Source organism: Nannospalax galili, unplaced genomic scaffold (assembly GCF_000622305.1).
Source record: "Nannospalax galili isolate Female #2095 unplaced genomic scaffold, S.galili_v1.0 scaffold1448, whole genome shotgun sequence".
Lineage (NCBI taxonomy): Eukaryota > Metazoa > Chordata > Mammalia > Rodentia > Spalacidae > Nannospalax > Nannospalax galili.
In genome coordinates, this window is record NW_008358646.1 from 721,486 (window position 1) to 745,517 (window position 24,032).

The 24,032-nt window shown below is 45.5% G+C and overlaps 2 protein-coding genes across 2 annotated transcripts in view; one reads left to right on the forward strand and one right to left on the reverse strand.

Moving 5' to 3' along the window:
• Positions 1-483: 483 nt before the first annotated feature.
• Smcr8 (SMCR8-C9orf72 complex subunit) lies at positions 484-9,105 on the reverse strand. The gene is made up of 3 exons (XM_008821954.3): positions 8,916-9,105; positions 6,248-8,615; positions 484-1,027 (listed from the first exon to the last, which is right to left on the reverse strand). Exons 2-3 carry the CDS (start codon positions 8,608-8,610, stop codon positions 574-576), a joined length of 2,817 nt encoding a protein of 938 aa, XP_008820176.1. The 5' UTR covers positions 8,611-8,615; positions 8,916-9,105; the 3' UTR covers positions 484-573.
• A 235-nt stretch (positions 9,106-9,340) lies between these two features.
• Top3a (DNA topoisomerase III alpha) overlaps positions 9,341-24,032 on the forward strand; it is a gene marked incomplete in the record, with an annotated part of 45,143 nt that continues 30,451 nt past the window's right edge. Inside the window, 2 exon segments of the mRNA XM_008821956.3 lie at positions 9,341-9,659; positions 21,669-21,728. Coding sequence (XP_008820178.1) covers positions 9,480-9,659; positions 21,669-21,728 — 240 coding nt within the window.

Sequence of the window (24,032 nt, forward strand, 5' to 3'; positions counted from 1 at the left end):
GCCCCAGAGCCCAGAGGTGTGTGTCTCTACAACTGGCCAGAGCACTCTTCTTCCATCTCCCTGTTCAGGGGCCTCCCCTCAGTTACTGGGCTCTAGGAGGCCAATAATGGCCACAATAGGGTGGGGGTGGGGGGACGAGCAGCGGCTGTCCTGTTTCCTACCATATCATCATCACAGTTCCAAAGCTAACTGCCACTCAGATGTCATTAGGGCTTTGGCTACTCAGCCTCATCTTGTCTAGTCCCAGAAGGGCTAGGGGCCTTCTCTTCCTGAATAGACTGCCAATCCTTGGAAAATTAATGGGATCTCCATTCAGGAGCTACTTTTCCCCAGGGAGCTAAGAGCAGCTACTCCTGTCCTTTGAACCATCTTCAGAGAGCCAGGCTCCACCTCTGCCTAGCCCACCTCACAAACTGCCCAGGGCCCCATGGGAACCACAGCTGCCACCTATTTCCTTCCCACTGACACCAGAAGGCTTAACACTCCAGCTCAGGCAATGGTTTAATCATGCCAACCCATCCCCCTCCCCATACCCTGAGTCACAGGTCTTGGTCACAGTAGCTGGAACCAACCTCAGATTTTGTACAAAAAGCTGGGGACATAGTCAAACCTGAGCAGGGGATGGGTGGTCCCAGGTGACTCCTGCATGTAGTGCAGTTTCAATAGTTCAGCCAGGTACTGTACCACTTTGATGTCCTCATTCACCAGTCCCAGGTTCAGTTTTAGGAAGCTCGTCTGACGGCTGGCCACTGCTTCCTGTGTCTCCTCACTGTGGGTGGGCAGGTGCAGGTGGTGACAGAAAGTATAGAGGAAGGCCTTGGAGCAAAGCTGGGTAAGCATGCTCTGGACGTGCAGGTAGTAGGTGCTGCCCCGCTTGATCTGAGTGCGATGGTCAGCCAGGCGGGGCACCAGTGTCCCCCTGTACAGGGGACAACGCAAGGTCTTGCTGTCCAGGTCCAGGATGCTTGTATAGCGGCTGTAACGACTCAGGGTATGGAGGGTACCCACATTGGCAGGGGAGGCCACTCTGAAAAGATAAGCCAAGGTCAAGAGGAAAGGCAAGGTTCATGAAAATGGAGGCAGATGCTCAGGACATGGGGCTCACTGTCCTCAAGCCAACTCCTATCCAGCTAGCATACAGTGGCCCCATCAGGAAGGCCAATCCCATCAGAATCTTCAAAGGGCTACTACCAAGTTCAAATGCCTTGGCCCCTCAAAGCCCAGGGCAATCCGATTCCTGCTGGCCTCTGAGGCATCTGTTACTTGCCTAAATAGATGTTCCCCAGAGTGAGCCAAGCTTTTAGTGGGGCTTCAAACTATCTGCTTTCCCTCCTGGACTTGACCCATGTCAATTTAAAACACATTCAGTCCTCCCTAATCTGCTCCTCTGGACTGGAAGCTTGGTCAAGCTCCTTTTGCTCTTTCTGAGCCTCATCTATGAGATAAATATATTTCCCACTGTTACACTCCTTCTGGGGTCACTATAGTGATGAAATGCATCGTCAGGACAGACACGGCCTGGCCTTCATTAGCTGCTGCTATCATTTTTACTACTTTGGGCCCAGGACCACCTGGTAGAGACTACTGTTTACCTATCTCCAATGGGCAAGGAACTTCTCCATTCTTTAGCCCTGGGACTATACCTGACTTGCTGTCATTTCTCTACCGCCCAGCAGTGTGTGTTCCAGGGCGTAGAGTGGGAGAAGGCCAAGTGCTCGGCTTTCTGAGGCTGTTCTTAAAAACCTTCCTCAACTGGGCATGGAGAAATGACTCCATGGGTAAAAGCACATACTTTGTGTGTTTGTGCATGCATGTGCATGTGAGACAAGGTCTCCCTGTAGTCCTACCTGACCTGTAACATGCTAATGTAAACCAGGCTGGCCTCGATCTCAGAAAGATCAGCCTACCTCCTGAGTGCTGAGGTTAAAGGTGTGTACCACCATGTCTGGCTATATACTGCTCTTGTAGAGGACCAAAGTTCAGTTCTCAGTACCCATATTGGGTGGTTCTGTAACTCCAGTTCTGGGGATCTGAACCCTCTGGCCTCTGTGGGCACTTACTACATACCCGAACCACATATACACATAAAATAATAATAAATCTTTACCAGTTATGGTGGCACCAAGTCTTTAATCCCAGCATCTGGGAAGCAGAGACAGGTGGATATGAGTTTGAGGCCGGCCTGGTCTGCATTGAGTTCTAGTGAGATCCTGTCTCAAAGATTCCAAGGAATATAACTTTCCTTTTCTTCTCTCTCTGTCCTAAGCATGTTTTCTCTAATATTTTGGGCTTTAGTCTTTCTCAGAGCTCCCCTCCCTTCTATGTGGCTGTTCTATCAGGTGGCTGACCTCCATGCCTAACTCAAACAGTGAGGGTCTCTCTCTTTCCCCCTTAAGCTCCATAATCTATAATACACTTTTCTTTACCACACCCCCCCCCAAAAAAAAAACCCAAACAACCTTCCTCAAGGGTAGGATTAGGTTTGGCTCAGTAGTAGTTTTTGCCTGCCATGCAAGGCCCTGGTCTCCATCCCAGTACCAAAAGAACTAAAAGGCTCTTTTTAGTTTTTTTTTCCCCCTGAGGAGCAGGGATTACCCCATGGGTCTGACAAATAGAACTGGCTGATAAGATTTTATAGACGACCTACATTTAAGGCTTACATAAGTCACGAGTATTATATAAAAAGAATTGGCAGCCACTGGGAACACAATCATGCTCTTTCCTCCTTCTGTGTGTACATAACCATTATTGAGCATATGCTACATAACCAAGCTGAGAAAGATGAAGAATGATCTGGACTCTTGTCCTGCACAAGCTCCTGAATTGGGGGAGACCTACAACTCTCAGCAAGATGAAGGGAGCTAGAAGGGTGGGACCTGGGGACTATGGGAAGCCTGAAGACCATGGCCAAGTCAGGTCAGGATTCAAATGGCAAGACCCATACAGGCTCTACGCCTGAACCACAAAAAGCAGTAGTGAACAGCACACCCCAGGAGCAAGGGAGAATTGAGACCTACAGGCGGGAAATAGCTCAGGTGACAAGAATAGTAAGAGGTTTGAAGAGAACCTCCCCACCCTTTGCTACTATAGTCCCTAGTACCTCAATGGTCTGGCTCTATGACTGTCCACCGCCCAAACCAGGGGACTTGCTTATTGACTACATACCAGCTTTTCCACCACACTCAGTTTGCCCTTACAGCATCCTTACCTCCCACCGAGGGGGCCCAAACAAACCCCCAGCTCAGCCTCAGCCCCACTTGCCTGAGCTTTCAATTCTGATAGGGTGTCCCAAGTCAGGCCATTTCCTGAAATGCAGCTCTAGCACCCCTTCCTCCCAATGATGGAATGATGGCTCCTTCCAACTTCTTCCATTTCTATTTCCCATGAAATTTCCCCTCAGGGAGCCAGATTTTAGGTTCCAGACCACTCACTCCCCTTCCAGCCTATTCACTACCACCATCCAAGCCAGGGAAGACAATAGTCACCCATAAGGACACAAGGTTCTAACTAGACTGAAGTCACCCAGCCAGAACTCTGCCTAGGCCTCTAACTCCCACAAGCACTCTCTCCTACCAGAACTGATTCCTGTTTACCTACCAGTCTAGATCCTGTCACCACTGTTTAGTGAGTCATACACTTCTCACTGGTGTTCCTTTAAAACAATAAGTCAGGAGCCGGAAGTGGTGGTGCACGCCTTTAATCCTAGCACTTACTTGGGTGGCAAAGGCAGGTAGATCTGAGTTCAAGGCCAGTGTAGTCTACATAGTAAGCTCTAGGCCAGATGGCGTCAAAAAGACCAAAGATAAATAAAACAATAGGACACTCACCAATGGCTGATCCAACCTTCTGTTTGCAGACAGAAGGCCTGTACAGGTGAAAAGAATCGAGGACCAGCGAAGCTAGTTCCAGGTGAGAGAAAGAGAGTGTGTGTTATGTGTGTGTGCCTGCCTGTACGTGCACCTGAGAGCATGTGTGTCTGCCTGTATGTGCACACGTGTGTGTGTCTGCTTGTATGTGCACCTGTGCATGTGATCCCAATGGAAGCCAGAAGAGGGTGTCAGATCCCCTGGAACTGAAGTAACAATAGTTGTTAGATACCATGTGGGTGCTGGGAACAGAATTAGGATCCTTTGCAAGAGCAGCCAGCTCTTAACTGCTGAGCCATCTCTCTAGCCACCCCCCAGATGTAATTCCTTAAAAACTTCATTTGAGGCCAGGCATGGTGGCACACACCTCTAGTCCCAGCACTTGGGAGGCAGAGGCAGGCAGATCTCTGTGAGTTCAAGGCCAGCCTGGTCTACACAGTGAGTTCCAGGACAGCTGGGGCTACAGGGAGACCCTGTCACAAAAAGTCAAAAAAAAAAAAAAAAGCTCAAAGCAAAGGAGAGGAACCTCATAAATAATATGTTATTAAACAAACAAAAAAACTTCATTTGAGCCTTGGCATAGGTGGTTCATGCCTTTAACTCCAGCACTGAGGAGGCAGAGGCAAGCAGATCTCTGTGAGTTCAAGACTAACCTGGTCTACATAGTTAGTTCCAAGTCACCCACTGCTACATAATGAGACCTTGTCTTAAAACAAAAAAACTTCATTTGAGTAGTTCAGGTGAAGCAAAAGGACTTGAGGACTCAAATGAACCCAGATCACAGTAACAGCCCTGCTGCGGCGCATAGCTCTGTGGACAAGATTGCCACCACACAGAAGCACCTCTTACTCCTCTTCATCTTTCTTCTTCTTTTTTCTAAAGCAGCCAGTGTCTTGCTATATAGCCTAGACTGGCCTCCACATCTAATCATCTCCAAAGCTAGGTGATGTTCTAAAAAGCAACCCAATCTGGGCCCTTCCCCAGCTCTGTTAAGGTGAGTACTGGGTGCCCCCTGCTACCGAAGCAAAGGTGCCCAACACAGTTTGAAGAGTGAATAAGAAAATGGCTGGTCCAAATCCACCATTCCAAGTGTGGCAGCACCAGGCCCTGACCTAGAGCCCAGACGCTCCCTCTGAAACAACCACTTCTGTGATAGTTTTCACTTCATGATTTTTCAATGTCATAGTTTTTACTCATTTCTCCCAGGACTTCAGTGGTTTGGCTGTAGCAAACACATGGCCATGCCACTTGTGAAGGACATTGGACTGCAGAGTCCCAAAACTTTGCCTACTCCGTTGGATGGTGAGACAAGCTATCAGATACTTCCCTACTTGGGATTACAGTGGCTTCACCACCTCTGTAGGGCACCTCTGAAATCTGTGGCTAGCCAGGGCCATATGAAGCCTGTTGCCCCTGCCTGACTCCCTCAGGATTTCAGAGAATGCTCACTCATAGGGCACCAACTAGTCAGATGCTGGACATCTGCTATCATGAGGTTGATTTGCCAGCTGTCTACAGTGAAGGAAATGGCCTGAGGTCAAGTTGTGGCATGGGGACAGAATGGGGGCCAGTCACCCTGGTTGGCACTTAGCTGCCCTTATATATATTTAGCAAATGACCACTGATTGACCCAACCATCCTATTTTTCTATTATCTTAGAACATCTGAACAACCTGCCCAGGTACTACTGTGTATAAGCCAGGTACAGGGCAGCACCAGAACTCAGATCTCCCCTGAAGGGGATGGGTGGCAGGGAAACGAGATGGAAAGTCTTCAGCGAGGAAGGAGGTACTAGCTCTTGTGATTTCTCATTGTAGAGCAAACAGAATAGCAGAGTCAAACTCATTGAGGTTCTCCTATACCTTCCACAGTGACAGCAAGTCATACACCAGTGTGAATAGGAGAGTTCAGAAAGAACCCGAGGTCTTCTAGTCCAATCATTCCCAAACTTCACTGTGCACCAAGATTCCAGTTCTTACCCTAGACCAACTGAATCAGAATCTCTAGGTTCAGGAATAGGAAATAATTATTTAAAATTTCTCCCAGGGGATAGGGACATAGCTCTTGAGGTAGTGTGTCTGCCTAGCATGCCCAAAGCCCTGGGTTCAATCCCCAGTATTACCCCCCCCAAAGAAATGAATTCTGTCAAGCAATTCTGACACATAAGTGGGAATGAGCCAGGGTTAGCAATCACTTTGCAACTGTGAGCCCCTGAACCCATGATAGACAACAGAAACCAGAGAAGAGTGATTTGCCAAAAGAAACACAGTGCTGGTGTTAGACCTTGTCTAGAAACCAAGCTTCACTTTCTAAGGTCCACTAGATTAACCTGCCTCATCTCTTAGGTCTAGGGTGCTTCCCCACCACTTGTAACCAGTTACCTCTGTAGGCCAATAAGCTTCCACTTCTGAAAATCCATAATGTGCAAAGGGGAGGAAATCCAGTGCTTCACAGGCTTGGCGTAGCAGCCATAATTGGGAACAAAGATGGACAGTGCTGTTACAAGCTTCCTGACTATGGTTTCATCTTCACCCAGGACCACAAGTGTCCTCCCACTAAGCAGGGAGTAGATGGCTGGGTGGGCAAAAGGGTACTGGCGGATGAATTTTAAGGTGTTCTGGCCAGCCCTCTTTTTGTGCCTTTCAGAGGACAGGCCAGCAGGGTGGGTAGAGGAAGAGGGGGTTCTGTCCAAGCTTATGGAGGCCACACTGCTTATGTAGCTGGCGGTGTCTGAGTAATTGTCCAGGCTAGTCTTACTGACATCTCGGCTAGCCAGAAGGCAGCCTGGATCCAGCTCATAAACAGGGAACATTTCACAACTGTTGTCTTGGGGAGAAGGGTTGGTGGTTTCCACCACAAAGTCCATATGGTATCCTTGATCCTTCTGCCTATAGCGCTGTGGAGGGATGCTGACCACACCATCCTCATCAGAGAGAGTGTGAGCTGGAGTGGGGAGTGGCACTAACTGACCTTCAGTCTCCTTCCCAATACAGCAGCTGGAGTCTATTTGGGATGAAGTATTTTCTAAGCTGCCCTCCTGAGTCTCACCCAACTCTGGTGGGCTGATGTTTGCCTGGAAATGGATGGCCCCCTCATTATCTGCATAGGTTTCTTCCTCATTAATGGCACTTGGGTAGCTGGCCTTAAAGTCATCAGGGATGAGAGCCTCAGAAGGGCAAGTGCTTAGGACTTCAATACTGTCCTCACTGATTGTCCTGTGGCTGACTGCTTTGCTACGGACTACCTGGGGGCTCAATGGAACTGTGAGGCTGACCTGGCTGTCAGACTTAGACAGCACAGAAGTAGACTTCTCCGTTCCCAGAACCTCGATGCTTTCCCCACTGCTGATACTCCCTTTCATATCCATATCCAAGTAGTCCAGGTGTTCCTGGGGGTCAAAACTGCTTGGTTCTGCTACCTCTACTTCCTTGTACTCTTCATCTCCAAGTTCCTGCTCCATCTTGATCAACACAGTCTCCACACTGGACTTGTAAGAACCAACACTAATTAACACTTTAGGAATGGGGCATTCTTCCACAGGCCTGGAAGGCAGCCTGTCCTGACTGAGCTGAGAGGGCACACGCTCTTGTTTTTCTACCATCTTGTCATCGACCTCCACAAAGTCTTCAAAGAGGAAATTTGTTATGTGCTGTTGTTTTCGAAGTGCTCGGTCTATCTGACTAGTCAGGAGGTAGCACAGATCTCCTCTGAACATGTGCTCTATGTGGCTAAGCTGGGCCAAGGTCTGAGTGAAATACTCAGTGTCACAGAGCTCCTCCAAGGTCTTCAACTTCTTGTCAAAACACTTGGTGGGCTTTGCTTTGATGAGTTTTGGGGTGTAAGCTGGTCTGCAGGTATAAAGGTCTGCATTACCAGACTCATGAAGGTTAGAGGTAGTGGATGCCTGGACAGCCTGATCTTGGGTATGAGCCATCTCACCAGGACACAAATCAGGAATTTTCATCTTCTGACGAGGGTATGAGCGAATCTGCTTCAGCAAGTCTTGATGCTCAATGATGGATTTCTCCACATTGGCCAACTCATTGGCCTTCTCAATTGCCTGAGATGAATAAAAACCTTTGTCATTGGCTTTCTTCTGGATCTCAGTTTCTGTGTGCAGCACTGTCCTAGTGTAATCCAAATCTTTCAGCTTTTTTTCAAGTTCTCCAGCAAAAGCCTTCCTATTGCCCATCTTCAAGCACTCGGATGCTTTGGAAAATTCAGATGAAAGCTCCTGGAATTGCTGCATGATTTTATGCTGGTCTGCAGAGATGTAAGCCATACAAAAGGGCCTCACAAAGCCACGGGCCTCCAGGTCATACAAAGTAAGGTGGTGCACATATGCAAAGGCCCCTTCCTTGGAGTCTCCCAGTACCACTTTGGAGTCCTCCACAAAGTTCAGTTTCGGGTAGGCAGAACCAGGAGGATGCCCCATGAAGGAAGCCTGGTAATCCACAGACATGATCCGCAAGGAGAAGTAATTGAGATCAAAAGTGCCAAAAACTTTGGTGTCATTGGGGATGGTCAGCAAGGGTTGGGGTCCCACCTGCTCAGAGAATTCGGAAATAAGGATGAAGTCCCTTGAGAACTTGGCCCCAGACAGTTTGGACCATGGGTTGGCTCCCTGGCTGGCATAGGGAAAGAGAGGTACTGAGTATTCCTCTGGCAAGGCTGGTTCATTGTAAGGCTCTTCTTCGTACTCTTCTTCCTTGGTGAAGGCCACCACATCAGGGGCGCTGATCATATTTCCTGAAATATGGAGAGAACATTGAAAGGAGGTGGAAAATAAATGCGGGGTTAATCAGCGGGGTAATCAGGCCTCTGGGTGAAGAAAAGTCCTTCTTTGCACCTCCAGGGGTCCTAAGCTGCCTCTGGACTCGAACTCCCGCAGTCTCTGGAGGTTTAGCACCAGCCGAAGCCCTCTTAGGCCTTGTGAACTCCAAAGCTGCAAGCCAAGATGACGGAGGAAGCTGGCTGCTCTCGGGCTCTTTTCCCCCCCGCGGGCGCAAGGCATCTGAACCCAGGTCACCAGCATTCCCCCGAACCTACCGCGACATCAACAGGCCCAGCCCTGATGAGGTCCTTAACCCTGGTTAGGGGCCGCCGCAGGGGTCAGCCAGATGTTGCCGCCCCCACGACCAAGGGCAGAAACCGTCGCGGATCCTAGGACGCTATTACTCCAGCCAGCTACCGCGACACCGCCATCTTGGAATCACATGACTCCCAGTCCTCAGCGTCGCGTGACCCGGAAACGCGTACAGACTTCCGAGAAAAGAAAAACATCCTTAGAGCCTTAGGAGGAACCCTCCAGCACTCCCTCGTGAGGACGATACCGACTAGCCAGCTGCTGTCCTAAAGGAAGGATAAGTGGCACAGTGTGAGGCGGAAGAGCGGAGGAGCGGTGGAGTTGGGTGAGCGTGAGGCATTCTGGGAGTTGTAGTTCGCGGCTGCTCTGTGGCACGTCTAGCGGAAGTGGCCTGCGAAGAAGAGAGGAAGTGGGACTGAGGACTGTGGGTTCGAGGCCGAGGCGGTAGTGTCCCGGAAAAGGCGCGCAACCGGCTTCCCCAACATGTGCGGGCCGGGGTGGAGCTGCCGCTGGCGCAAGACCTAGGGATGATCTTCCCAGTCGCCCTCTTAGCACTCCAGTGGCAGCGACGGCTTGGAGGCCGTGCCTTGTCCCGCGCTGCCATGGAAGTGGCCTTCCGAGGCGTGCGGAAAGTTCTCTGTGTGGCGGAGAAAAACGACGCTGCCAAGGGGATTGCGGACTTGCTATCCAATGGTCGTGTGAGGCGGGTAAGCATTTGGGCTCAGCTTCTTTGAGATGCCCACAGAGCGGGACCCGGACCCGAAATGAAAGCTTCTGCGCCCGCTGTGTGGCAGAGGCCTCCTCCCGACTGTCCCCAATACTTCAGGCTCTTCTCGGACAGCAGACCACTTGAAAATGTAGCTAGGACTTTCCACGCATTTACTTGTTCTTGCCGGTTGTAGTGTCCCCAAACTTGTCTGATGGTCCTAAATAAATACCTATAGACTGAGAATCTGGAGCGATTCTGAGGAAGTCTTTTAACATTCTTCCTTGGTGATTCTGAAGTTGAAAACCCTTAAGCAAACTCTAATTTGGAATTCAAACCTTAACCCTTGTTCTCCAGCCACCAGAGCCCTTGCCTATTCTCCGGTTACATTTGCTGCATTCTGCAGCCCCTGTGACTTGACAGTCTCTGATGGCACCCTGGGGGTAACACTGTAAGGTTTGGGGACTAGAAGTTGTAATACCGAGGGAGATTGACAGAGGAACACCACATAGTGATGGTAGGAATTTTTTATATTTTTTAATATTTTTATTTTATGTGTATGAATGTATTGCCTGCATGTATGAAAGTGTAGGGAGCAATGTAGGTTACATGTGTGTTGTGTGGCTTTTCTTGGGGAGACATTAACAGATATCTATTCACTCAGGGCACCAATCCTAGACCAAAGTAGTGATTTCACCGGTCTAGCTTGTTGAACCACTGAGTTTAATGGGGTTGCATACACAAGCGTGGGTGAGCATTTAAGAGAAGTGTGGGTGACTAAAAGATCACCAAAAAGCCCACACAGTATGGGTGAAGACTCAGGAAAACTACTTCCCTGCAGCTCCCTGCACAACAGGATGTCACTGGAAATGGCTCCTCTCCCAGCAGTTACTTAGGATTTGTATGTACAGCCTTGGGAAGGGGCCTCGGGAATCCTTAGCTTAAGTGTGGTCAAGTACACAGAAGATTCATTTTAATCATTATGGCATGTAGAGTTCACAGTGTTGGATAGCCATTACCACTCTCTAGTTCCAGAAGATATATATGTCTCTCTCCCCTAAAGGAGTGCCTATTGTTTCCTGCACCATGACCTCCACCATAATCTTCTTTCTTTTCTTTTTTTAATTGGTTGTTTGGTTGTTATTATTGTTGTTTGGAGGGTTTGGGGTTTTAGTTTTTTGTTGTTGTTGTTTTTCTGTCTTTTTTGAGACAGGGTCCCTCTGTAGCCCCAGGTGGCCTAGAACTTGCTATGTGGGCGAGGCTGGTTTCTGCCTCCCAAGTACTGGAACTAAAGACATGCTCCACGCCCTGCCTGGTTTTTAGGGGTTTTTTTGTTTTGTTTTGTTTTTTGTTTGTGTGTTTGCTTTTTGTCTTTTTGAGACAGGGTCTCCCTGTAGCTCCAGCTGTCCTGGAACTCACTGTGTAGACCAGGCTGGCCTTGAACTCACAGATTCACCTGCCTCTGCCTCCCAGGTGCTGGGATTAAAGGTGTGTGCCACCATGCCCGGCTAAAACGTGTAGCCCAGGCTGGCCTCAGACTCCAGTTCCTCCTGCCTCTGCCTCCTTCAGCAAATCCTAACAGTGAGCGCCACCAACACAGGCGGTTTTTAGTTTTTTGAGACAAGGTTTCAGTCTTATAGCCCAGGCTGACCATAAAGTTACTAGGTAATAGAAGCTGGCCTTGTACTCTTGAGCCAAATGCTAGGATTACAGAAGTGCAACAAGATGTTCAGCACTAATTTGCTTCATGTTCCTATGAATTTGTCCATTCTGGACATTTTCTATAAATGGAAACATACAATAAATGGCCTTTTATGTCAGATTTCTTTCATTTAATATAACATTTTTGAAATCTATCCACATTGTACCATATATTAATACTTCATTTCTTTTAATGATCACTACTGTGTAGACCAGGCTGGCCTTGAACTCACAGATTCACCTGCCTCTGCCTCCCAGGTGCTGGGATTAAAGGTGTGTGCCACCATGCCCGGCTAAAACGTGTAGCCCAGGCTGGCCTCAGACTCCAGTTCCTCCTGCCTCTGCCTCCTTCAGCAAATCCTAACAGTGAGCGCCACCAACACAGGCGGTTTTTAGTTTTTTGAGACAAGGTTTCAGTCTTATAGCCCAGGCTGACCATAAAGTTACTAGGTAATAGAAGCTGGCCTTGTACTCTTGAGCCAAATGCTAGGATTACAGAAGTGCAACAAGATGTTCAGCACTAATTTGCTTCATGTTCCTATGAATTTGTCCATTCTGGACATTTTCTATAAATGGAAACATACAATAAATGGCCTTTTATGTCAGATTTCTTTCATTTAATATAACATTTTTGAAATCTATCCACATTGTACCATATATTAATACTTCATTTCTTTTAATGATCACTATTTCATCTTTTTTTATCAGTTGGTGGACATTTGGGTGGTTTCTACCTTTTGCTTATTATAAATTGGGCTGCTGTAAACTGATTTATAGTTTGATTTACAATTTATAAACGGATTTCTGTTTGCAATTATGGGTTGTGCAAATGGAATTGCTGGGATATATATCATAGTAACTTGAAGAATCAAAAACATGACCAAAGCATTTTATCTTTCTGCCATGTCCCCCATTTCTGTGCATCTTGATTGTTTTCCTTGGTGCTTTAAAATTATCACCATCCTGTAGGTGTGAAGTGCTATCTCACTCTTTTTAATTTATATTTCCTAATGACTTATGCTGATACTGTGTACTTTTTCATGTACTTGTTGGCCATTTGTTTATCTTTTTTCATGAAATTTTGGTTGTGCTTTTAGTCTGTTTGCTTGTTTATTTTGTGGTGTTTGGCATTAAACCCAAAGCCATGAACAACTGTTCTACCACTGACCTACATCCTCTGCTCACTTAATAAAAAAAAAAAATTTTAGTATTTTATTTATTATTTTTTATTATTTTTATTTTTATGTATGTGAATGCACCCGTGTCCTGCAATGCCGCCTCAGAGGTCAGAAGAGGGCTCTGGATTCCCCTGGAACCAGAGTTAAGGACGGTTCATAGCAGCCATGTGGGTGCTGGGACTCGAACCCAGGTCCTCTGCAAGAGTAGTCAGTGCTCTTAACCACTGAGCCATCTCTCCAGCCCCATTTTTTTTTAAGTATTTATTATAGCCAGGCATGGTGGTGCACACCTGTAGTCCCAAGTAGTTGGGAGGCAGAGGCAGGAGAATCTCTCTGAGTTTGAGGCCAGCCTGGTCTACATAGTGAGTTCCAGGCCAGCTGGGGCTACATGGAAACACTGTTTCAAAAAAAAGACACCCCCCCCAAAAAAAAGTATTAGTTTATTATTAGCCGGGCGTAGTGGTGCAAGCCTTTAATCCCAGCACTAAAGAGGCAGGTGCAGGTGGATCGCTGTGAGTTCAAGGCCAGCCTGATCTACATAGCAAGTTCCAGGCCAGCTGGGACTACAGGGAGACCCTGTGTCAAAAAGACCGAAAAAAAAAAAAAGTATTCATTTTTATACACGAGTGTATTGCCTGCATGTATGTAAGTATACCTGTGTCCATGTTGTACAGTGCCCACAGAGGTCAGAAGAGGGTGTTGAATCCTCTGGAACTGGAGTTATGGACAGTTGTTAGCCACCATGTAGGTGCTGGGAACTAAACCCAGGTCCTCTGCAAGAACAGCCAGTGCTCTTAACCACTAAGCCATTTCTCCAACCCCTGTTTTTTTGTTTTTTGTTTTTTGGTTGTTTTGGGGTTTTTTTTGTTGGTTTATTTTTATTTTATGTCTATGAATATTATGCCTGCATGTATGTAAGTGCCCCCATGTTATGCAGTGCCCTCAGAGGACCGAAAAAAGGCATCAGATCCTCTGGAACTGAAGTTACAGATGGTTGTTAGCTATCATGTGGGTGCTGGGATTAGAACTTGGTCTTCTGCAAGAACAGCCAGTGCTCTTAACCACTGAGCCATCTCTCCAGCCCCTATTTATTTTTATTTTATGAATATGAATGTTTTGCCTGCAGTATGTAAGTGTACCACATTCATACCATGCCTGCAGAGGCTAGAAAAGGGTGTCAGACCCCCTGGAACTTCCTCTACTTGCTTTTAATGTCCTGGCTAAATCCAGTATCAGAAAATATTTGCATATTTTCTCTTCAGAGTTTTATAGTTTTAATTTTTTTTTTACATTTATTTGTTTATTGGGGGGGGGGGGTCGGTGCACATGTGCCATAGCATGCATGTAGAGGTCAGAGGGCAACTTTTGGGATTTGGTTCTCACTTTCTACCTTATGGGTTCCAGGGATCAAACTCAAGTCATCAGTTATTTGTGCTAGCCATCTTGCTGTTTAGTTCTAGCTTTTATAGTTTTAGTTCTCTTTAATCTTTCTTAAATTTTTTATTTATTTTTATGTGTATGAGTGTTATACCTCCATGTGTCTAAGTGCACCCATGTTCTGTAGTGCCTTTGTAGAAAGGACAGACGAAGGCATTGGATCCCCTGGAACTGGCTTTAAGAATGGTTGTTAGGTGCCGTTGGTGCTAAACACTGAAGGCAACCCTAGAGAGCAAGAGCAGCCAGGGAGACATGGACTGGGGAGCTCTGGCAAGAAGTTATCTAGGTTTGAGGACAGCAAATGTTTGGTAACTATAGGTCTTGTACCACTAATCCCCAAATCTGATATACTATAAACTTACCAAACCAAAACCTACCAACCAAACACATGCTGGAATTAAAGAAAAAAAAAAAGCTATTAGCACAACACGGGTGCGCTTACCTACATGCAGGCAATACATGCATACACATAAAATAAAAATGATAAATAAATATTTTCTTAAAAAAGCTATTAAAAGCTGGGCGTGGTAGTGCATGCCTTTAATCCCAGCAGAGGCAGAGGCAGAGGCAGACGGATCTCTGTGAGTTCAAGGCCAGCCTGGTCTCCATAGTGAGTTCAGGACAGCTGGGGCTACAGGGAGACCCTGTCTCAAAAAGACCAAAAAAAAAAAAAAGCTACTAAATTTTCATAGGAGGGCAGTGAGATGGCTCAGCAGATAAAGGCACTTGTCATCTGAGCCTAATGACCTGAGTCTGATCCCAGAAGCTATGTAAAAATAAAAGGAGAGGGGCTGGAGAGATGGCTGAGCAGTTAAGAGCATTGACTGCTCTTGCAGAGAACCCAGGTTCGATTCCCGGCACGTAGATGGTGGCTATGGATCGTCCTTAACTCCAGTTCCAGGGGAATCCGAGGCCCTCTTCTGACCTGTGGCATTGCACGACGTGGGTGCACTCACATATATGCAGACAACACACTCATACACATAAAATAAAAGTAATAAAATATTTTTTAAAAAAATAGAAGGAGAAATCTACTTCATAGTCATCTCTGACCTCCACAGGTATGCCATGGCACATGTTCTCTCTCTCTCTCTCTCTCTCTCTCTCTCTCTCTCTTTCTCTCTCTCTCTCTCTCTCTCACACACACACACACACACACTTATGCTCACGTGCAAATTAAATAAGTAAAATTTAAAAATTTGTAGAGATTGCATTGAGTCTGCAGATAATTTTGGGAAGTAATGCCATTTTTGTTGTTTGGTACAGAGGGGAACTGAACTTGAACTCGTGGCCATCCTCCTGCCTCATCCTTCCAAGTGCTGGGAGTATATCACTATGCCCAGGTCACACTGCTAATTTGTGTGTTGAGCATGTATCCTGCAACTTTGCTGGATTTGGTTTCATAAGGATTTTTTCACTCATGAGATCATATTGCGCCACACATGGTGGCACACACGTCTTTAATCCAGCGCTTGGAAGGCAGAGGCAGATCTCTAAGTGCTGCGGATGCCATCATGTCCAGACTTTTCAGGGTTCCTGAACCTCATTGATTAAAGACCTTTTTTTTTTTTTTTTAATTTTTGTCTTTTTGAGACAGGGTCTCCCTGTAGCCCCAACTGGCCTGGAACTCTCTCTGTTACCAGGCTGGCCTTGAACTCACAGCGATCCATCTGCCTCTGCTTCCCAAGCACTGAGATTAAAGGCATGCACTACCATGCCCAGCTTAATTAAAGACTTTTAAAATGGACTTGGAAGTTTGTGAGAAAAACAAAAGGGCAGGCAAGCTGTAAATATTCATAGCTGCTCAGATGAAGGAGGAGACAGAGCTAACCATGCCTTTTGAGTTAGGGCCCAAGAAAGCAGGCTTGTTTGGTGTGAGCTAAAGTTCCAGAAAGAAGATACACATGTGCTGAACTGTTTAGAACTTCAGTGATTATGGACTGATTGGAATGTTACAGGTCCTGGGACTAATTCAAATTATAGGTTGTTTTGTCCCCTTGTGAAATAGCCAAACTGACTCAATTTTATTCTAGCTGACTTTTGCCCACCCTGTGTTTCTGCCCAGCAGCTTCCCTTGCTCTGCTAACTGCACCAGGCAGAACAGTTCCATGGAGGCTGCACCTGCAGTTTCATGGAATGCATTGTTTCTGCAGTACTGGGCATCTTAAAACTAGCCAGGCAGAAGGTTCTCCCAGCTATACCTGCAGATTCAAGAAGTACATTGTTTCTACAATACTGGGAAACTTGTTTTTTCCTAACTGAAACTTAGAAACTTTTTGTTAACTGAAAACTTCCTTTTTAATGGACCTGCCTCTGGGATGGTGTAACCATGGCTATTGGCTTTGCCTCTGGTATGATGTAATAGTGATTTTAAACTTTTAAAAACTCTGCTCTGAAGCCAGGCGTGGTGGCGCATGCCTTTAATCCCAGCACTCGGGAGGCAGACGCAGGCAGATCTCTGTGAGTTCCAGGACAGCTGGGGCTACAGGGAGACCCTGTCTCAAAAAGACAAAAAAAAAAAAACTCTGGCTGGGCCTTTAATCCCAGCAGTCGGGAGGCAGAGGCAGATGGATCTCTGAGTTCAAGACTAGCCTGGTCTACATAGGGTGTTCCAGGCCAGCTAGGGCTACAGGGAGACCCTATCTCAAAAAGACCAAAAAAACCACTCTGCTCTGCTTCTCCTCTGGGTGGAGAGTTCTTTTGGGCCTTAGCTCCCTCTCAAGCGCTGGCTAATTATAAAAGGAACTCTTTTTAAAAAAAAAATTATTATTTTTATTTTATGTATATGCGTGTATTGCCTGCATTAAGTAAGTGCACCCATGTCATGCAATGCCCTTGGAGGACAGAGGAGATTGTTGGATCCCCTGGAACTGGAGTTACAGACAGTTGTTAGCTGCCATGTGGGTGCTAGGATTTGAACCTGGGTCTTCTGCAAGAACAGCCAGTGTTCTTAACTGCTGAGCCATCTCTCCAGCCCCTAAAAGGAACTTTTAATTTGACCATCACTGTGTGGTGTTCCTCTGTGCCTCACACTTGCTATTATACTTGAATAGCCATTGTCTTACTTTGTGTGTGACTATTAGATAAGTCTTTTGGGATGTGAACAGACCCCCTTCTACCAACCGAAAGCTAAGATCTCTCAGATAGCATCTAATGTCTATAGCAGAGGTTTCCCCACTTTGCTGTAACTTACCTACCAGATATTGCCACCAATGTATTTGAAAAGTATGTTGATTTATGACTTTCTTTGTTCTGTTACTATAAGAACTACCAGTAATTAGAACTACCAGTAAACGGTTCAGAAAATACAGATGTGGTGCTAGGAGTGTAGCATACTTGTATCACACATACAGAGCCCTGGGTTCCACCCCAGCACCACCTAGAACTGAGTGTGGTAGTTAACACCTGTAATCCTAGCACTCAAGAGACAGAGGCAGGGAGACCATCCTTGAATCCTCAGCTAAAGCACATTGCAGATTATCTTCTTGGATCAACTCTTGTCTCAAGACCCAAAAAATTGGAACATTCAGACCATAAAGAGTAATCAAGAAAAGAAAATGTGATTAAGCAAAAGAGAAATCTGGGCTGAAGAGGGGGATTGGATTGTGTATTAAAGTCAAGATTCTAACCTATAGAATGAATATATATTAAAAGGGGATTGAGTTATAGATTAGTTTACATAATGTAATCTGGGTAGTCTAACAGTGGCTTGCTGTCTTCACACTGGAAAGGCTGAGAACCCAGTAGCTGCTCACTTCACAAAGCTGGATGCCTCAACAGTTTTAGTCTGGTGCTGAAGGCCCAGAGAATTCCTGGAGCACCAGCAGTCCTCAGTTCACATTGGAAGGTCAAAGAAGCTGGCTCTGACGTCAGTAAAGGATGGCCATAACAGCTGCAACAGCTTAGATAAACTCAACATGATATTATGGCAGACAAGCAGAAGGCAAGAGCTTTTCCTTTGGACCTCCTTGTATCTGGGCCACCATTAAAGGTGATGCCCGTATTCTCACTTCAGTTATTGTAATCAAGAAAATACATTACAGGTGTGCCCAGAGGCCTGTGTGATTCTAGATCATGTAAAACTGAAGTGGGAAGACCTACTCTGAATGTGGGCAGCACCTTTAATGATGACCCAGATATAAAGAGGTTCAAGGGAAATGCTCTTGCCTTCTGCCTGCTTACTGTAGTGTCCTGTTGAATTTATCTATGCTGTTGCAGCTACTGCCAACATCCTTAATGGTACTAATATACCATTAAGATAAATCATCTACCTAGAGAGGGGTTAACCCAGTGATCTCTACAGAGACAGAGACAGACACACACAAAGGTAAGCCCAGTGTTCTTAACTTCTGAGCCATCTCTCCAGCCCCCATTTTTTAAACTTTTTACTTTAAGAGTGGGTCTTACTAAGTTGCTCAGGCTGACCTTGAACTTTTTTTATAATTTTTTTTATATATATGAATATTTTGCTTGCATATATGCACCCATGTATGCAATACCCATGGAAGGCAGAAAAAGGCGTTGGATCTCCTGGAACACAATTTATAGATTGTTGTTAGCCACCGTAGGGGTCCTGGGAACTGAACCCAGGTCTTCTGGAAGAGCAGCCATTTCTCTAGCCCCTGACCTTGAACTTTTGATCCTCCTGCCTTAGCCTCATAAATAGCTGGAATTACAGGCCTATACCACCAGGCCTAGCTAGATCAGATGACAAATGGAATTTGTAGAGGGGATTTTCTTTTCCTAGTGATATTCAAACTATACTCATAGTTATTAGATACTAATAATTTCCCTTTCAGGGCCAGGCATGGTGGTACATGCCTTTAATCCCAGCACTCAGGAGACAGAGGCATGTGAATATCTATGAGCCTGAGGTCAGCCTAATCTACATAGAGTTCGAGGCCTGCCAGGGCTACATAGTGCAACCCTGTCTCAATCATTCAATCAATCAATATAACTATTAAAAAAAATAAGGGGCTGGAGAGATGGCTCAGTGGTTAAGAGCACTGGCTGTTCTTGCAGAAGACCCAGGTTCAAATCCCAACACCCACATGACAGCTAACAACTGTCCATAACTCCAGTTCCAAGGGATTCAACGCACTCTTCTGTCCTCTGAGGGCACTGCATATGACATGGGTGCACTTATACACATGCAAGCATAACACTCATACACATAAAAATAAACCAAAAATTTTTTTAAATAAATAAAATATTTTAAAAATAATAAATAAGGGGCTGGAGAGATGGCTCAGTGGTTAAGAGCACTGATTGCTCTTGCAGAGGACCCAGGTTCGATTCCCAGCACCCACATGGCAGCTATGAACCATCCTTAACTCCAGTTCCAGGGGAATCCGAAGCCCTCTTCTGACCTCTGCATCATTGCACGACAAGGGTGCACTCACATACGTGCAGGCAATACACTCATACACATAAAATAAAAATAATGAATAAAATATTTTTTTTAAATTGCTAATTTCAAAATTTACCCTTAACAGGGCTGGTGGCATAGTCCCAGGAACACTTGCCAAACATGCTCAAAGCCCTGATTTCATCCATCCTGGCCACTCTTGCAAAGGACCTGAGTACCCAGAATACCAAAAAGAAAAAAATTTCATTTATTTTTATCTTTCAATGTGTTTCAGTGTTTTGCCTGCACGTATGTAAGTGTACCCTCATCATGCAATACCCATAGATACCAGAAGTGGGTGTCAGATCCCTGGAACTTGAGTTATGGACGGTTGCTAGCTGCCATGTAGTGCTGGGAACCAAATGCAGGTCCGCTGCAAAAGCAGCCAGCACTCTTAACTGCTGAGCCATCTCTCCAACCCTGAAAATTTGTGTCTTTGAAACTGAAGGGCAATCTTCTGATTTGATGGTTGTCGGCCCTTGAGAGTGTTTTTCCAGTTTCCAGGCAGCCTTTCTCCTGTACTCTGTTGGTATGAAGCTCCAGGCATGGCTTTTGAATGACTGAGAGGGTGAACATGGGCCCTGAGAAGTTCTTTTTCTTCATAATTGCAGAATGATTCAAAAGAATGGATTTCAGAGCCAGAAGGAACGTCGGAAACTATTTATGAATAAATTGAGGCTCAGAAAGGTCAATGGCATGGCTGTGGATTACCAGTTTATTGGTTGTATGACCTTGAAGTAGCAAAAAAAAAAAATGTAGGGAAAGAACAAGTCAGCCAGAGACTGCTATTAATTTGTTATGTACCCTTGAACAAGTGTGCTGGATAGCTTTAGCTGTCAACTTGACACAATTGAGTAGAGGACGCCTCAATTGGGGAACTGTCTCTATTGGACTGGCCTGTGGCCATGTCTATAGGGTATTTTCTTGTTTTTTGAATGATTTGGGAGGGCCCAGCCCACTGTGGGCAGTGCCACCCCTGAGCAGGTTCTGTATTGTATAAGAAAGCAGGCTGAGCATGGACCAGGGGAGCAAGCCAGTAAGCAATATGCCTCCATGGCCTGTGCTCTAGCTCCTGCCTCCAGGTTCCTGACCTGTTTCTATCTTGGACTCTCTAAGTGATGAACTGTGTGTAAGATAAAATAAACTGTAATAGTTACTTTTCTGTTGCTCTGATAGAAACACTGACCAAAGCAGTTTATAGAAGGAGGAATTTATTTGAGCTTATGGTTCCAAAGGGGCAACATTCCATCATGGTGGGGAGGCATGGTGGCAGAGGTAGCTGGAGGAGTGGAGGAGTGGAAGCTAAGCTCTTATATCTTCAAGCAGGCCCAGGAAGCAAGAGAGCAGCTGGAGATCCGGCAAGACTTAAAAACTCTCTAAGCCCACCCCCCAGTGATGTGCTTCCTCCAGCATAGCCACACCTTCTGAGACCTTCCAAAACAGCGCTATCAACTGGTGACAAAATGTCCACAAATACTTGGAGCCTTATGGGGGACATTCTCATTCAAATCACCACATAAACCCTTTCCTTCCCAAGTTGGTATATGTCAAAGTGTTTTGTCAAAAACTAGAACAATAAATCTATTTCATCCTTTTATTAGCTGGTCTAAAATTTACCTTCCCAGGGCTGGAGAGATGGCTCAGCAGTTCTTAAGAGCACTGGCTGCTCTTGCACAGGACCTGGGTTTGGTTCCCAGCACTCACATAGCAGCTAACAACTGACATAACTCCAGTTCCAGGGGACCGAACGCCCTCTTCTGACTTATTTGGGCATTGTACAACACAAGTGCACTAATATACATGCAGGCAAGACACTCATACACATTAAAAAAAAGAAAAAATCCAAAACCTTTTTTGAAAAAATTTACCTCCTAGCACACAAATTCCATAGATTCAGTGGCATCTATACCTAGTAACTGTGTTAATAAATGGCCTTAATCACTGAGCCTAGTTTTTCCCTTTTGTGCTACTGAGGATTGAGGCTTTATGCATGCTATGCATGCTAGGCAGAGTCTACTGTTTGACCAACCTGTCTAGTTTTTATCTATAGGAAATGCTATTGTTTTGTTGTTTTTATACAAGGTCTCTGTAGCCTAGGCAGACTTCAAGCTTACCCTACTCTGCCCCAGCCTCTTGAGTGCTTGGAGTTTCAGGCTATCACATCTGGCTTGTTGCTTTTTAAGTATTCTCTGCTCCCTTATCTGCATATTGCTTGAACTTTATGTTGGGGAATCATTTTTTTAAATATGATTCTAATTTTTTATATATTTTTCCATTTGCTTTATAGAAAGAAGGACTTTCTAAATTCAACAAGATTTATGAATTTGACTATCATCTATATGGGCAGGTAGGTACTAAAATGTTTCTATCATAAAGCTGATGTGTAAGACAAGCCCGGTGGCTCACACCTATAATTGTAGCATTTAGGACCTAAGGCAGGAGTGATCACTGTGAGTTAAACCAGCCAGAACTACATAGTAAGATCTTTTTTCAAAATCAAAAGAGGGGGCTAGACTGATGCCTCAGCGGTTAAGAGCACTCACTGGCTACTCTTGCAGAGGAACTGGATTCAGTTCTCAAGACCCACTTGGCTGCTAACAACCATCTGTAACTCTAGATGACTCAGCAAGTAAAACCCCTGCTGCCAAGCCCGAGGACCTGAGTTCCATTCCTGGAACCCGCATGCTGGAAGGAGAGAACCAACTCCTAAAAGTTATCTTCTAACCTGCATATTCTCCTCCTCCCCACTCTTTCTCAAGTAAACATAAAAAACTTTAAAATTATTTTTTTTTATTTTTATATGTATACGAGTGTTATGCCTACATATATGTAAGTACACCCCTGTTGTACATTGTCCATGGAGGACAGAAGAGGGTGTTGAATCCCCTGGAACTGTAGTTACAGATGGTTGTTAGCCACAATGTGGGTGCTGAGATTCAAACCTGGGTCTTCTGCAAGAACAGCCAGTGCTCTTAACTGCTGAGCCATCTCTATAGCCCCATAAAAAACATTTTTAAGGAAAAAAAGCTAACGTGCTTCTAAGATCCCAGGTACTCCCTAAATTGCTTATGTTTTAGTTAATTAATTCAGAATTAGTCAACCTATCTGTATGTAAAATGTCACTGTCTTTTTTTGTTTGTTTTTTGAGAAAGAGTATCCCAATAGTCCCAGCTGGCCTAGAACTAGCTATGTAGACCAGGCTGTCCTCCATCTCACAGAGATCGGTCTGCCTCTCTCTCCCAAATGCTGGGATTAAAGGTGCCACCATGCCCAATCCAAATGTCAATGTTTTAAGAATAACTTTTTATTATGTAAAGGTATCTGGTTATAGGTGTTCTTTTTGGGTTTTTTAGATAGACTCTAATGAAATCTAGGATAGCCTCAAACTTGCTATATAACTGAGAATGACCTTGAATTACTGATCCTTCTTCCTTTACCTCCCAAGTGCTAGGATTACAGGCATGCATGATCATACCTGGTTTATGCAGTGCTGGAGACTGAACTTAGGGCTTTGCTGCTAGGCAAGCATTCTACCAACTAATAATTTTTTTTAACTTTATTGAGAATTTCATACATGCATATAAGGTGTTTGATCAAATCCATGCCCACTCCCTCCCCTCCAACACGTCCCATATCTCCCTCTCGCTTTTTTCTGACAACTTTCTGTTCCCTCCCTCCCTACCTTCCTTCCTCCCTCCCTTCCTTCCTGTGGGGCTTTTTACTATTCTAACATTCCCCCGCTCTGAAGAGGAAACCCTAAAATCTTTTAGGGATTAGATAAGAGCTCCCAAATACTTTTGACATTTTTGGTCTTTGGCACAGAGTATGTTGCTAAGAGGCCCGAGGACATTTTGACTTTTAGCTAAGAAAATGGTTACTTTTCTTTGGAGTCTTTTTACCCTAACTGCCTAGCCAATTCCTACTTCCTATTATCATACCATCCTTTGAAGAGGTTACCCAAATTGCCAATAGGGAATCAGGATGCAGACCACTCTGGCTTCTTCCATGCTGAACAGGGATGCAGGGTAAGGCAATTGGAGTACCCCTTCAGTGGGTCTATCTAAAAGACTCCCAAATTGCATCATTCTTATCACCACATGGGGGCAGGATCAAGGCGCTCTCAGGCAAGTCCCCTGAGTTCTCAGCCCCTATGCCAGAGGGAGGCTGGAACAGGCACTCTGGCGGTTTCCCAACTGATAATTTTATAACATGAAGAAGTCTCTTTTTAATAGTATATGGTCCCGGGGGCTGGAGAGATGGCTCAGCAGTTAAGAACACTGTTCTTGCAGAAGTCCTGGGTTTGAATCCCAACACCCACATGGCAGCTAACAACTGTCCATAACTCCAGTCCCAGGGGATCCAGCAGCCTCTTCTGACCTCTGAGGGCATTGCACAACACGGGTGCACTTACTTACATGCAGGCCTAACACTCATACACATAAAATGAAAATAATAAATAAAATATTTTAAAAAATAGTATATGGTCCCATCTCAGCTGTTTAACAAGAAAAAAGCTAATATCCAGCAGTTCAGGACCCTCGGGTCCCCACCATATGAATTCCAACCCTGTCTTAGACATGATGGAATACCAGATCTCCAACTAAGTACTTCACCACTGACTTATACTTCCCCTGTCCTCAAAGACATTTTA